General features: G+C 39.8%; 2 protein-coding genes across 2 annotated transcripts; one reads left to right on the top strand and one right to left on the bottom strand.

Moving 5' to 3' along the window:
- Nucleotides 1-384: 384 nt before the first annotated feature.
- LOC125711513 (cytochrome c oxidase subunit 7A2, mitochondrial) lies at nucleotides 385-5,085 on the top strand. The gene is made up of 4 exons (XM_048980477.1): nucleotides 385-534; nucleotides 3,190-3,276; nucleotides 4,492-4,576; nucleotides 4,933-5,085. The coding sequence occupies exons 1-4, from the start codon at nucleotides 520-522 to the stop codon at nucleotides 4,986-4,988; spliced, it is 243 nt and encodes an 80-aa protein (XP_048836434.1). The 5' UTR covers nucleotides 385-519; the 3' UTR covers nucleotides 4,989-5,085.
- Nucleotides 5,086-6,532: 1,447 nt separating this feature from the next.
- chp2 (calcineurin-like EF-hand protein 2) lies at nucleotides 6,533-11,675 on the bottom strand. Its single transcript, XM_048980476.1, has 7 exons — nucleotides 11,430-11,675; nucleotides 10,968-11,040; nucleotides 9,876-9,956; nucleotides 8,943-9,067; nucleotides 8,801-8,862; nucleotides 8,188-8,310; nucleotides 6,533-7,251 (listed from the first exon to the last, which is right to left on the bottom strand). Exons 1-7 carry the CDS (start codon nucleotides 11,494-11,496, stop codon nucleotides 7,198-7,200), a joined length of 585 nt encoding a protein of 194 aa, XP_048836433.1. The 5' UTR covers nucleotides 11,497-11,675; the 3' UTR covers nucleotides 6,533-7,197.
- Nucleotides 11,676-12,576: the final 901 nt, after the last annotated feature.

The raw sequence follows: 12,576 nt of genomic DNA, 5'->3' as shown, positions 1-12,576 counted from the left end.
CTCTAACTAAGGAATTCAATGAGGCCACAACCACGAGTAACTGCATATGAAAGAAATTTATCTGAAAATGAATTTAATTTCTTTTTAAATTGACTGGGGTCTTGACAAATGATCTGTTTTCTTGACATTTAATTCATAGTTACTTTCATCAATAGCAACAGTTGCGCAATAGGAACATAATGATAGCTATTCGTATTTCGCAATTATTATCATCATTATTTTGATGATGATTATTATCTCAGTATTCATCTAAACTAACTACACTAGAAGTGGTATAGTGCTATATTTTGTTATATATGTAGAAATGTTAGAACAGCAAAATAAGAGAAAAAATTCATCTTAACATTGTGGTCCTAAGCCTGTGTAAGCCAGTTGTACTCCTGGCACTAAACAGAATTTGGTCTCTCTGGCTGACCATACTTTGGCTGTAGTTCAGAAATACTGTAATATGTTCTCATGCCCTTATCCAGGTCGTGGCTCGAGAAACAGACGAAGGCTCTGCACTGAACAAGATTCAACATGAGACATTTACTGGTGAGGAACAATCGTAAATCTTTTTGTTTTCGCTTGAAAATGATGTGAGGATTGCAAGTAAAATTATACAGATAACATCGAGATGAAGGGAATGATTGATTTACTTAAAACAAAACAAAGTTTATTTGACCTTTTGTGTTTTCAAGGCCTTGTTTTATAAGATGAGAATCATAGCAGGTTTTCCAGCCGTTCAGTTATATGCCACAGTGTCTGTCAGGATAAAGGTAAATGTTTGACAGGAAACATTTGCAAACAAATGTATGAAATGTATATGAGGATTTATATACATTCTACTGTTGTGCAGAACTGAATAATTAGCATGTCCTTTTATACATAAAACATGCTGTCTTACCTTTCAGATTATTCTGTGACGCTTTTTCTTCACTCACAAGAACAAGAATTGCTTATATCATGTATAAATTTAAGAAGAACTTGGAATAGTTTACATTATAAAATTGCTTATTAAAAAGTGTCCATTATGTATTCCTGCAAGCTACTAAATGACTAACACAGTGTAAGAATATGCGAACAGGGTTTCTTATAAAAATGCACAGTTTGAATATACTGGAACATTCTTTATTTAATAGTGGATGACTTGTAATGACTTACAGACTTAAGCAAACTAGGTATGCAAGTACCTAATCTGTGCATGCCTAAGCCATATATCTGCAGGACAAAATCTTCACAAAAATGGGGTTTGTAAACCAGTATACATACGACATCCAGAGGGTGGTAGAAAAAAAGTTTGATCGCCTCCCTTCACAATAAGTTTTCTGATTGGTCAGTTCAGTAGGCAGTGAGGAGGCACCCACTGGATGGTGATCTTCTTACTGTGTCCCTCTGATTGCATCACGCACCCATTTTGACCTTGGTACATGGGAATGCTCATGTGCAACATAGCAGTCTTAAAGAGACAGTGTCAGGGTGAAAATGACCAAACATTCGGACAGAAAATATGTCAAACTCTGATTAGTATTTATTTGATCATTGCAAGTGCTGATTTAATCTTAGGGTTTACGAAATGCTTTACAGTCATTTAAGAGAAAGGAATGAAACAACATCATGACAATAAGCACAGGAAAAAAGTAAAAATAGAATCTCTTTCTAAAAAACAAAAAGCAAACTAATAAAAATAAAATACCACCAAAAACACAGGACTTTAAAGCACACATGTTCTCAGTGAGGGACCTTAGACCATCCTCTCTGGTCCTTGAGCATGGGGACACGAACCCCTGCCACACTGGGACCTCAACCCAGTGTCCACTGGGGGACGCAAACCCCATTTTGGGGGAGCCAGTTCTGGTTTACATAGACAACCCTCTCTCTATTCGTGGGACACAGCACTAACCATACCATACGGGGAACTCCAGCCCCTACCCTCTCCAAAATAAATTATATGCTGTATAATATATGATATGTCATAATATGGACAAGACAATGTGTATTCTCAGCTGTGGTAACAAGTAATTTGAAAAAAATGCTTCAAAAACCTTTCAAAATCTTGACTGCGTATGCATGTACCATTTAACTAATACTGTTAACTAATAATTAACTAATAATGCAGGAGCCCCTTTTATAAGAAATGTCATCATCAACCTGGAACCCAGTTTGAGCACAGTTAAACTGGGAGATGATCCCCTGCAATTCAGTACAAAGATTTTCTCAGATACGGATCTTGCTTTTCCTAATCCATTCCGGGAGTGAACTGGCCGGTGCCTTGAACCATTGAAAAATCTTTTACTTCAGCTTTGTAGCAGAAGGCAAAATACCCTGGTGGCTGGTGGTACTGGTTGTCCCCCTCTGTCTTAATCAATGTCACTATCTCACTTGATGCATGGCAAGATACTATGGGTGATGAGATGTGTTGGCTTTGCACTGTAAGTATCAGAACACAGGTATATCATCCGCTGTAAAAGGCGTGCATGCATTCAACTGAGGAGTTTAATTTTTATCCCCCCCCCCCCCCCCCCCAAATATATTATTAAAGGTGGGAATGGGGCCTACTGTGACTGTCAATTTGCATCTTTAAAATCATCTGACAACTAAAGGGTGCATAGACTTGCACTGCTATGATACAATACAATATACGTAGATATGCACTGTATATAATAAAATTATTTCCTGTTGTGGACCCCTACTCCCCCTGTATGTGTTTGCTCATTCAAGGCTGACCTGGGTGATAAATATTAAGTCTAGGCAATGTTGAATTTTGAAACATTCCTTATGTTATATGTAGAACTGGCAATTTGACAGGCTGCAAAATCAACAACAGATGGTTACTAAAAACAGTGTAAATACATAATTCCAGCACAGATGTAGGGATGGGAGACCCTCCCGTGTAAAAATGGTTCACTATTTTCACTTCTGCTCTCATTCTTAAAGCGGGATATTTTTAGTAGAGTTTCAGGTCGCACTGAAAGGGAAAGTATCAGATGTATAACTACTTCTGTAAAATGTTAACAGCTGTTTCAGTTTCCCTACCTACCACCTTCAGACTGAATGTCGTACTTTTTATTCATGTAACCTTAGGCAGTCTGTTTAACTTCTCCAGTCGTTAATGTCGTTAGCCGGTAAAGCATCACTGACACGTCTCATTCCTCCAAAGACAATGAAAAAGACTGCAAGCGTTTTAAAATACTCACTTTCTCTTCACAGAATTTGCAAAAGTTGGCGAGTCGCAGTTTTAACACGACCTCCAGACATTTGGGAAACAAGGTGTCAGAGTATCAGAAGTTATTTCAGGTAAAGACAAACTGTACATTTTATTTTTTATAAACATCCAGGAGTTCCCAGACCTGCCCCCCCCCCCCCCAACAATGAAATATAAAAGAATGAAAACATGCATGTAGACTAATTTGACTGGACAAGAGTTTGAAATTCCAAGTTTATCTCTACACTAGCTAGGATTTTTATGTCTTGGCAATGTTAACGTAAATAAAAAATTGGAGGAAACGTTAGTTCCCATCTGACTTTAGAAGTAACCCTATCGCAGATCAGCCTTACAAAGAAAATCAGCTATATTTGGAAAAAAGACCGACTGAAATCTGTTATCTGACTGTTGTGCCTTTTCCACTAAGTGATGAACTTTTCTTGGAAAACAATAAAACATCAAATTCAAAAACAGAATATCCCTGCAGAACATGTGCTATTTCCAAAAAACATCTGTTTAGATACTGATGCAGAGCTATGTGATGTTGCAGTACCTCTTAGTCTGTTAAAAATGAGTCACAAAGAAAAATACACAATTGTATGAGTATTTAATTATATGAATGTTAAGTCTATGTAAGATTTGCGGTGCCTATCCCAGCCAGCACAAGACACAAAACTGGGGTACGATTAAAAGGAATATGCCTTAACATTATAAACAGAGGGGTGGCATGGTGGTGCAGTGGTTAGCACTGTTGCCTCACACCTCTGGGACCCCGTGTTCGAATCTCCACGTGGGTCACATGTGTGTGGGGTTTCCTCCAGGTACTCTGGTTTCCCCCACAGTCCAAAAACATACTGAGGCTGATCAGAGTTACTAAATTGCCCATAGGAGTGCATGTGTGAGTGACTGGTGTGTGAGTGTACCCTGCGATGGGCTGGCCCCCCATCCTGGGTTGTTCCCTGCCTCGTGCCCATTGCTTCCAGGATAGGCTCCAGACCCCCACGACCCAGTAGGATAAGCGGTTTAAAAAATGGATGGATGGATGGATTATAAACAGACTCTTAATAAGATTTAATGTTTTTGATGTGAAGAAGTGGTCCATTACGCCTGTGTTTCCCAACCGGGTCCTCAGACAGTCCGTGTTTTTGCTCCCTCCCAACACCATGTCAAACCGTCTAGGGGGCCCCAAGGACCAGGCTGGGAAACACAGATTTAATGGACCACTTCTTCACAACAAAAACACTAACTCTTGTTCCTGGTTTGGGACACACTGCATTTACCCATTGCTCTTCGGCCTTTAATTGTAGGCGGACAATAATCTACCCGTCCATATCAAGGGAGGGACTCTGGATGTCCTGCTGTATCGCTTCACTATGACAATCACCATTGCAGGTGGGCATTGTAATAGAACATAACACGACATACCACAGTCATATCTGAGCTCGAGGGAATTTTACTTACACAAAACATGTTCCACTGGCAGAAAAAAATACTGGTTCAGAAAGATAACCAAATCTGTAGAGGAAGTGGGTCCAAGCAACTGCAGGAGGCAGGACCAATCAATCAAATGTCTCAGTCCTGCCTCCTCTAGTTGCTTGGGTCTACCTCTTCTACAATCCGATTGGTTATCTCTCAGAACCAATCATTTGTCTTTCTGCCCTCAGAACATTTTTCTGTAAGTAAAACTCCCATGAGCCATATCTGAGTGACATTACATCATCATCTGTTCTTTCTTTACTCTCATTTAGGAACTGGATTCTCCCTCTACTGGCTTTTGCTTGCCTGTCAGCCCAGGAATAAATAAGAAAGAAGAGTATGTGTATGTAATAAGTTGTGACACAACACAAACTTGCAATGATATTATATTGGAAATCGTATGCAAAATAAATGGTTTCACAGCACACGTTATGTCCTATTTCCTATGGGGAAAAAATGAAAATAAACGATAAAGTACTGCCTTCAGTAAAAGTTACCCTTATGATGTAAAAGTAAATAGCTGGCACACTCACACCTCTGGGACCAGGGTTTGAGTCTCCACCATGTGTGTGGAGTCTGCATGCTCTCCCATGTCGTTGTGGGGATTCCTCTGGGTACTCCAGTCCCCCCCCCCCCCCACAGTCCAAAAACATGCTGAGGTTAACTGGAGTTGTCAGATTACACATAGGTGTGAGTGTGCCCTGTGATGGGTTGGGGACCCATCCTGGGTTGTTCCCTGCCTTGCACCCATAGGCTCTAGATTGCCCCCCTCCCACCATGACCCTAAAGAGGAGAAATGGTTATAGATAATGAATGGATGGATGTAAATGGTTGCCAGGGGCTGTCCTCTTCTGCCATCTTGTGGCTGTTCTGCAAATTACCATCTATCTACTTATAATTGGACCATCAATATTATTTATGAAATAAAATCAGCAAAAACTGGTTCTGTGCTGGATACTGAATGTTAAGCGCTATTAAAGGGTGGCATAGCGGATCAGCAGGTGTCACTGTGGGTTCAGACCTCCAAAGGTGGCTCACTGCTGCCCCCTAGTGACTGGTACTTGCCTAAGCCTCCTCCCACCATCCAAAAATGTGCTCTTGAAGGGAACTGCTGTCTCTCAAGCACTTTGGTTTTAAAATGCGTCTTGGGCGACTGGATCATAAGTAGCCAGCTGAGACACACTGCTGTTTACACCTGTGTGTCACGGTTTCCAAGTTGTCCAGCTGACCAATTGTGTTCAGATTTCATTACCGCCTGCGTCACTTCCGCTAAAAGGTCAAATGGATCCGCGCACAGTTATTGCGACGTCCATGCCAGAGACACATCATGATATGTTAGCATTTACACTACAAAAGATACGTGTTCAAATGCGTCGCAGACCAGCTCGGCTAGTGGTTTGGGTGACCGGATAACAGGGCGTCTTGGTGGCCGTTTACACTCATATTTAGTGCTGCCTACGTCAGATCGGATCGCCCTAAACACATTTTTTAGATCAAGTGTAAACAGGGACTCAGCTGTATAACTGTGTGCTGCCTCTGATAGACTATGGGCATGTATCCCACACTTTCTGGCATAGAATCCTGGCTTATCCTAAGGCGTAGTTACCGGTAATGGACCAACTCACAACTGATGCCTCATTAGCAGACTGACGTCAATATTCCTTCCAATATTACCTTCCAAAAACATACTGCATGCAGCTGCAACTGATTCACTTACACGCTGGGCGTCTAACATTTGCATTGTCCTTTCCGCAGTTTGCAGATTCCATAATTCTGCATATTAGTTCAGATTCATAAAAGACACTAGTCGGGATTTAAAAAGCTATTTAGAATGTTGAACAATGATTCAAAAAGAAATAAAATAGTATGCTCTTTAGAACATCATTTTTATATTTATTTCAACTGCTACATATAAAAAGTGAAATCGCATTTCGCCTTTCCGTCTCAAAAGACTTCAACGTCACAGCAGAGCAGAACAGGAATCTCCAGCACCGAAAAGCAAGATTTTATTACAGTATCGGTTATGATATTAGATGCCCAAGGCTCTGAACTTGCAAAACACTGTTAATTTTTCACATTACAAAAAATAAACCGCAAATATTGGCCACATAATACTGACATGTACATCTAAGAAATTCTATAAACAGAAATTGAATATAATGTGCTAATATAATTATAAAACTATTATGAGAGAAGGTAGAGGGGTTGTCTGCCTTGTTAGGGTAAGTCTGCTGCTTTGTTCTGCTAGCGTCCTCTTCCTCTAGTGACTATATTACTCTTTGCTCTATCAATAACACCTGTCCAACAGCATCTTTACAAATACTGTCTCCCTCTTTTGTCATATACCACTGAGAAGGGTCCCTCTTTCTTTCAGGTTTCCTTTTAGTAGAAAAAATACCTTGGAAAATCTTTACAAAAAGAGAATAAGTGAAAACCATGATCAGATCTCAGAGAGATCAGTCAGTTGGGTTAGTAGTTCCAGTCAGTCGAAGCTCTGACCATAAACCAAAAAACAGTTTCACCCAGCCTTGTCCTAATTAGCGCAGAAAGCGACTGCTCATCTTGTGTTCAATGTTCACCTTCTCCAATGACTGTGAAATTAAGAGAAAGTTCGCTGTTAGACCTGCTGCTTGGGGTAAGGATGTACTTCATGTGCCAATCATCAAAGCTGAAATGATGTCCAAAGAGTAAGAGGGATTACTGGGAACTGCCAATCAGCAAATGGCTTTAGCTGCTCAACCCGAACCTCACCAGCTGCATTATAGATTATCAGATTTATTAAATAAATTTTAAAATGTAAGAAGTGTGGGGAAGCTTATATATTCACATAAAACATCTGAAGATGTTTAAACACAACTGAAATACACGGAATTCTGTTTAATTTTTAAATTAGATTTACGCCATTGTAGCAGCACATTGTTAAAATATGTCAAAATGTAACAAATATTGAGTTTGTTATGTAACAGCACCTGCATTTTATAATAATTTAGGCCATTTTGTAATAGGCAGCTTGAACACAGTATGCAATAAATTTCCCCACATTTGTTAATAAATTATTACTTATAGCAGTAGTTATTACAAAATGCAGGAGTTGCACTTTTTTAAGACGCAAATGCAATAATATGGCGCATTATGTAATAAACAACCGAAACTGATGTCTGCATTCACATTGTCACTTACTACATAATGCGGTGTTATTACATAATGCGCTGCTTCACACTGCATTATGTAATAACCCAACAAAATGCAACATATTTTCACTTCATTATCTAACAGCACTTGAATTTTGTAATAATCTGTCGCATTGTATAATGAATGTAATATGCAATAAATTTCCCTGCATCTTGTAATAAATTATTACATATAGCAGTGGTTATTACAACATGCAGGAGTTTTTTTATGATGAAAATTTTAACAATATGGTGTATTATGTAATATCCAAAATGGATGTATTCATTCACACTTTGTCAAGTTATCACACAATGCAGTGCTATTACATTATTATTACATTATTAAAATGCACTCACCTTCCGGAACTCATCAAAGGAGATGGCATTGTCCCCATCTAAGTCTGCCTCTTGAATGGTGCGGTCCGCGATGCTCTCCAGCTGCTCCTCTGTCACTTGCATTTCAAGCATGGCACGCAGCACCTGCCAAACATACAACCAATCCCTTACTGCTTAAATGATCAGAAACGCCATCATAATCGTCAGCACTTCCTTAAATAAAAATGACAACGTGTGGTAAAAATTAGTTATTAATTAACAAGACAACAACAACAATAATAATAATTATTATTGTTATAATTTAAATCTGCTGAATTAATATCAATGTATAAAGTCTGTTTGGCCCCAGGAATTGCACTTGGATCACTGAGTGTTTATTACATTTAAAACAGATTATAGCATCGTCTATACTAGTGTTTCTCAATCCGACGGCCCACGTTTTTGCTCCCTCCCAGCTCCCTGCTAAACAGTCCACATTTTTGCTTCCTCCCACTTCCTGGTCAAAAACACTAACTGTCTGGCAGGGAGCTGGGCTGCAGCAAAAGCGTGGACTGTCATGGAGACGCTGAGGACCGGGTTGAGAAACAGAGGTCTATGGAAACAAACAATACTGTTGCATGGTTCTGTTACTGACCTGTAACAGCTCATCACGAGAGATCTTGCCATCATTGTCTTGGTCGTACAGCTGGAAGGCAACTGCAGAAATGTAAGAACAGGAAATCAGATTATCACCGTGCTTTTCAGTTTAAATGCTAGACATCAGCAGAGGATCGTACATCTCAGCTTGCCAATCCTGCTGTTGATAGGCTCTGGGCTGTCTAGCTTTTTTGCCCGGGTCTTATCCAAAGGGCGGAAATGGGCCAGGATCTTCACAAAAGAGTGGAAGTCTACAGTTTCCTGCCTGCCAGAAAAACAGAAAAACACCCTCAACCTTGATTCACTGTCAGCTCCAGAGAGTGTCACAGACAAAGAATCTAGATCAAATTATATTATATAAACACACAGTCTTAACAACATAATTCATAGTTCTATTTTTTTACTTCCTAATATAAAACATCAGACAGTCGTGATTTGGAATCTGGAAGCTTTTAGGGGGGTTTTAAGGTATTTTATGACAAATCTGCTTTGTTGTTATTGTATTTAGTTGCAAACAGCTTTTGTACCAGCTAGCTACAGCTATGAAATGTACTAAAAACAGTGTTACACACTTCTGACAGTTTCAGTTAATGCAGCAATATTTGTCAGCCCATAGTATAAATTTGCCAAAAATGACTGAATTGCACTGTAGCTTCGAGCTGAGGGTTTAATTCCTCCATATGCAGTTGGGCCTCCACTGCTCATGTTCACTCCAGTTTCCTCTTGCAGCTATGCTTTATGTGGACTGGAGTTTCTAAATGACCCATTTGTGTGTGTGTGTGTGTGTGTGTGTGTGTGTGTGTGTGTGTGTGTGTGTGTGTGTGTGTGTGTGTGTGTGTGTGTGTGTGTGTGTGTGCACCCTGTGACTGACAGCCATTCCAGTCAGAGTGTCTGCTTCCCTGACATATGTCTGGAACACAGGAACCCTGTACTGGAGAGATGGACTGATTCATGTTTCGTAATATATTATTATTACACAATGGTGACTAATTTACTGTCATCTTGTTTCTTCATTACTGAAAAGTATTCGGTTGCGCTAAACTGAAAACACTTAAGGCATTTTATCATCTTACCCTTGTGGAAAGAAAGCTCCAATTATCCGATCGCCAATGGGGTTCATGGCCAGCTCCTTAACTGATCCAAAATCTTGTGGACTTTCAAAAAACAAAAGTATGTCAATGAATCATAGGTCAGGTTTACACTTGGTATTAAAATGCATCATGAACAATTGGCTCAGAAGTGGACTGAGCTAAATACAAGTGTAAACGACCACCAAGACGCACAGTGATCCCATCATCAAACCACTTGCCGAGAAGGTCTGGGCCACATCTGACCACATAAGGAAGTCACAATAACTGACCTTCTAGCAGAAGTGACCCAGGTAGTAACAAATCTGAACACAAGTGGTCAGTTGGGTCCCTTGGAGACCACGACAGACACCAGAGTAAACTACGATGGACCCTAGATATTTACTCATCATCCAATCACCCAAGACGCATTTTAAAACCAAGTCTAAACAAGAGCATATTAGAACATCCCATAACCAACACTGATTACAGTATCAAAATACAGTAAATCTTTTAAAATCATTATATCAGATACTTTCATCCAACTTCAATCCAATGAACATGGTGAAGGTCACCTGTCCACCAATCCCAAGCAGAACAGCACACTCAGCGGGACCCCAGTCTATCGAACGACAGACACTGTGGGCAATTTAGGGATACCAGGATATGCCTAACTGCATAACCTTAAGCTTCGACGGAAATGGACATGAGGACAATTTGCAAATTACACACATACAAACACACACACACAGAAGCATAGGCAACCAGTCATCCATCCAGATATACAAATACATTCACAATAAATTACTACATATTGATATGATGAACCCGCGACCCAGTAGGATAAGCGGTTTGGAAAATAGATGGATGGATGGATGGATGATATGATGAATACGAGTCAATAGGCTCCGGAGTCCCCGCGACCCAGTAGGATAAGCGGTTTGGAAAATGGATGGATGGATAAACTAAATCTGTCAAAATACCATTTTTATACGAGTGGGGTTGCAATTGAGGTAACAGCGCTATCCCACCCTAAACCAGGTAGGCCTATTGTGCAATTCCACATCTCTCCAAAGCAAAGTTATAAAAGTGGCTCACCTAAGATAGCCCTTGTTGCCCTTGTCTAATGCTTGGAAGCGTTTGTACAGTCGTTTTAAATGCGCAGGGGTGACTGCAAAAGTACATCGAAACAGATATGTTTAAGCATGGTGTAAACCATTATAAAGCGCTCAGTAATCGGTCTCTATCTCGTGTGAATAGCACTACAATGCATAATAATCTGTAGTTATATAACGTTTTTCCTTATGGCATTAGAACACTGAAAAGTACGGGACAGTATTATAAGTACACAGAACAATCCAACGTGTTGAGCGTTTTAAAAAATCCTCTCCCGTCTTGTATAATACGGATATAACTAGGTTTTCGTGGAACACGAGTTACTGTAAAGAGACAAAACAACAAACGAACAACGAACTGGCTCCCATGTGAAACTCGGAAATACTTAAAATATCGTTCTATGGTGTCGATGTAAATTTTAAGTTATAGTTAACACAATCTTACATCCAGTTTCCTCAATTAATCTTCCCAAGTTTGGGATTTTAGATAGGGTGGAGTTACTAGAGCCCATACTATTCTGCGGACTGTTTTATTAAAAAAAGAAAGAAAGAAAATTAATTGTAGAAATTTTTGTAACTGCGGCTTTTCTATATTCCAGCAATCTTGGCGACAAATCTTAGCATAACAGTGCAAAAAAATGAATTTCGCAATTCCCGTGCCGTGCTGCTCGGAATCAGGCAGGATCCTGCATGATGGACACAGGTCCCCTCCAATCGCTTTGACGAGCGCAATCGCCAGTGATACGCGGCATCGCAGTCTCATTACAATAAAAGCAACGGCGCGTTATTTCCATCACTCCATGATGTTATGTTTATCTTTTGTGCAACCAGTGGACAACGAGTGTATTTGTTCTGGAGAACCTTGTCTACGGGTGTCAGAAGAACCTGCATCTGAAGATCAGCAAGATTAAGGTTCCCGGTGGCTGATTTCTAGTGAACTGGTGGTCCCTGGAGATTTACCTCCATCTAAGCATGCAGTGAACATGGAGGTCAAACAAGTCATACAGTTACTGGAAGTCCTAAACACCAGACAGGACATACGACATACAATACAAATACACTCTCCTGTTCAGATTCTATCTATCTATCTATCTATCTATCTATCTATCTATCTATCTATCTATCTATCTATCTATCTATCTATCTATCTATCTATCTATCTATCTATCTATCTATCTATCTATCTATCTATCTATCTATCTATCTATCTATCTGCATAAAACACAAACATATATGCGTTTCGATTAACAAAATTGTATTCCCCACTAACTGCTGTGCTCCGCTGTAATCTATTTAGTTTAAAATAGCAGACTTTTACCTTGTTGTCCCACTTATTGACACAAGGTGGCGGCACCACCAGCGCTTTTCTGAACTAAGAGTCATGAATTTCCCAGTTGCGGCAGCTAAGGGTAGCTTGTCATGTCACCCTTCCGTTTGCCGGTGCTCTTTATCTACAGCGTCTGCATATTTTCAAGGATACATGCATATTTAAATACAACAAAAAGTTTTACTTTTATGCTTTCAAGCTGATAAGCCAAACCGGGTTAAACAGGAACTTTCCATTGTGTTGGAGATTGGGTAACTGTCATTAA

This window comes from Brienomyrus brachyistius, chromosome 17 (assembly GCF_023856365.1).
Source record: "Brienomyrus brachyistius isolate T26 chromosome 17, BBRACH_0.4, whole genome shotgun sequence".
NCBI classification, from domain to species: Eukaryota; Metazoa; Chordata; class Actinopteri; order Osteoglossiformes; family Mormyridae; genus Brienomyrus; species Brienomyrus brachyistius.
Note: the sequence above shows the minus strand (reverse complement) of the source record. Positions and strands in the feature narration are given on the sequence as shown.

Coding starts and splice junctions, on each gene's coding strand:
- chp2 (XM_048980476.1), bottom strand. CDS start 11,496: ATGGGCTCTAGTAACTCCACCCTATCTAAAATCCCAAACTTGGGAAGA. Junction 9,068..9,875: donor GGAGCTTTCTTTCCACAAGG/GTAAGATGATAA, acceptor TTTTTCTGGCAG/GCAGGAAACTGTAGACTTCC. Junction 7,252..8,187: donor CCTTTGATGAGTTCCGGAAG/GTGAGTGCATTT, acceptor TTAATTTCACAG/TCATTGGAGAAGGTGAACAT.
- LOC125711513 (XM_048980477.1), top strand. Junction 3,277..4,491: donor AGTATCAGAAGTTATTTCAG/GTAAAGACAAAC, acceptor CTTTAATTGTAG/GCGGACAATAATCTACCCGT. Junction 4,577..4,932: donor TATGACAATCACCATTGCAG/GTGGGCATTGTA, acceptor ACTCTCATTTAG/GAACTGGATTCTCCCTCTAC.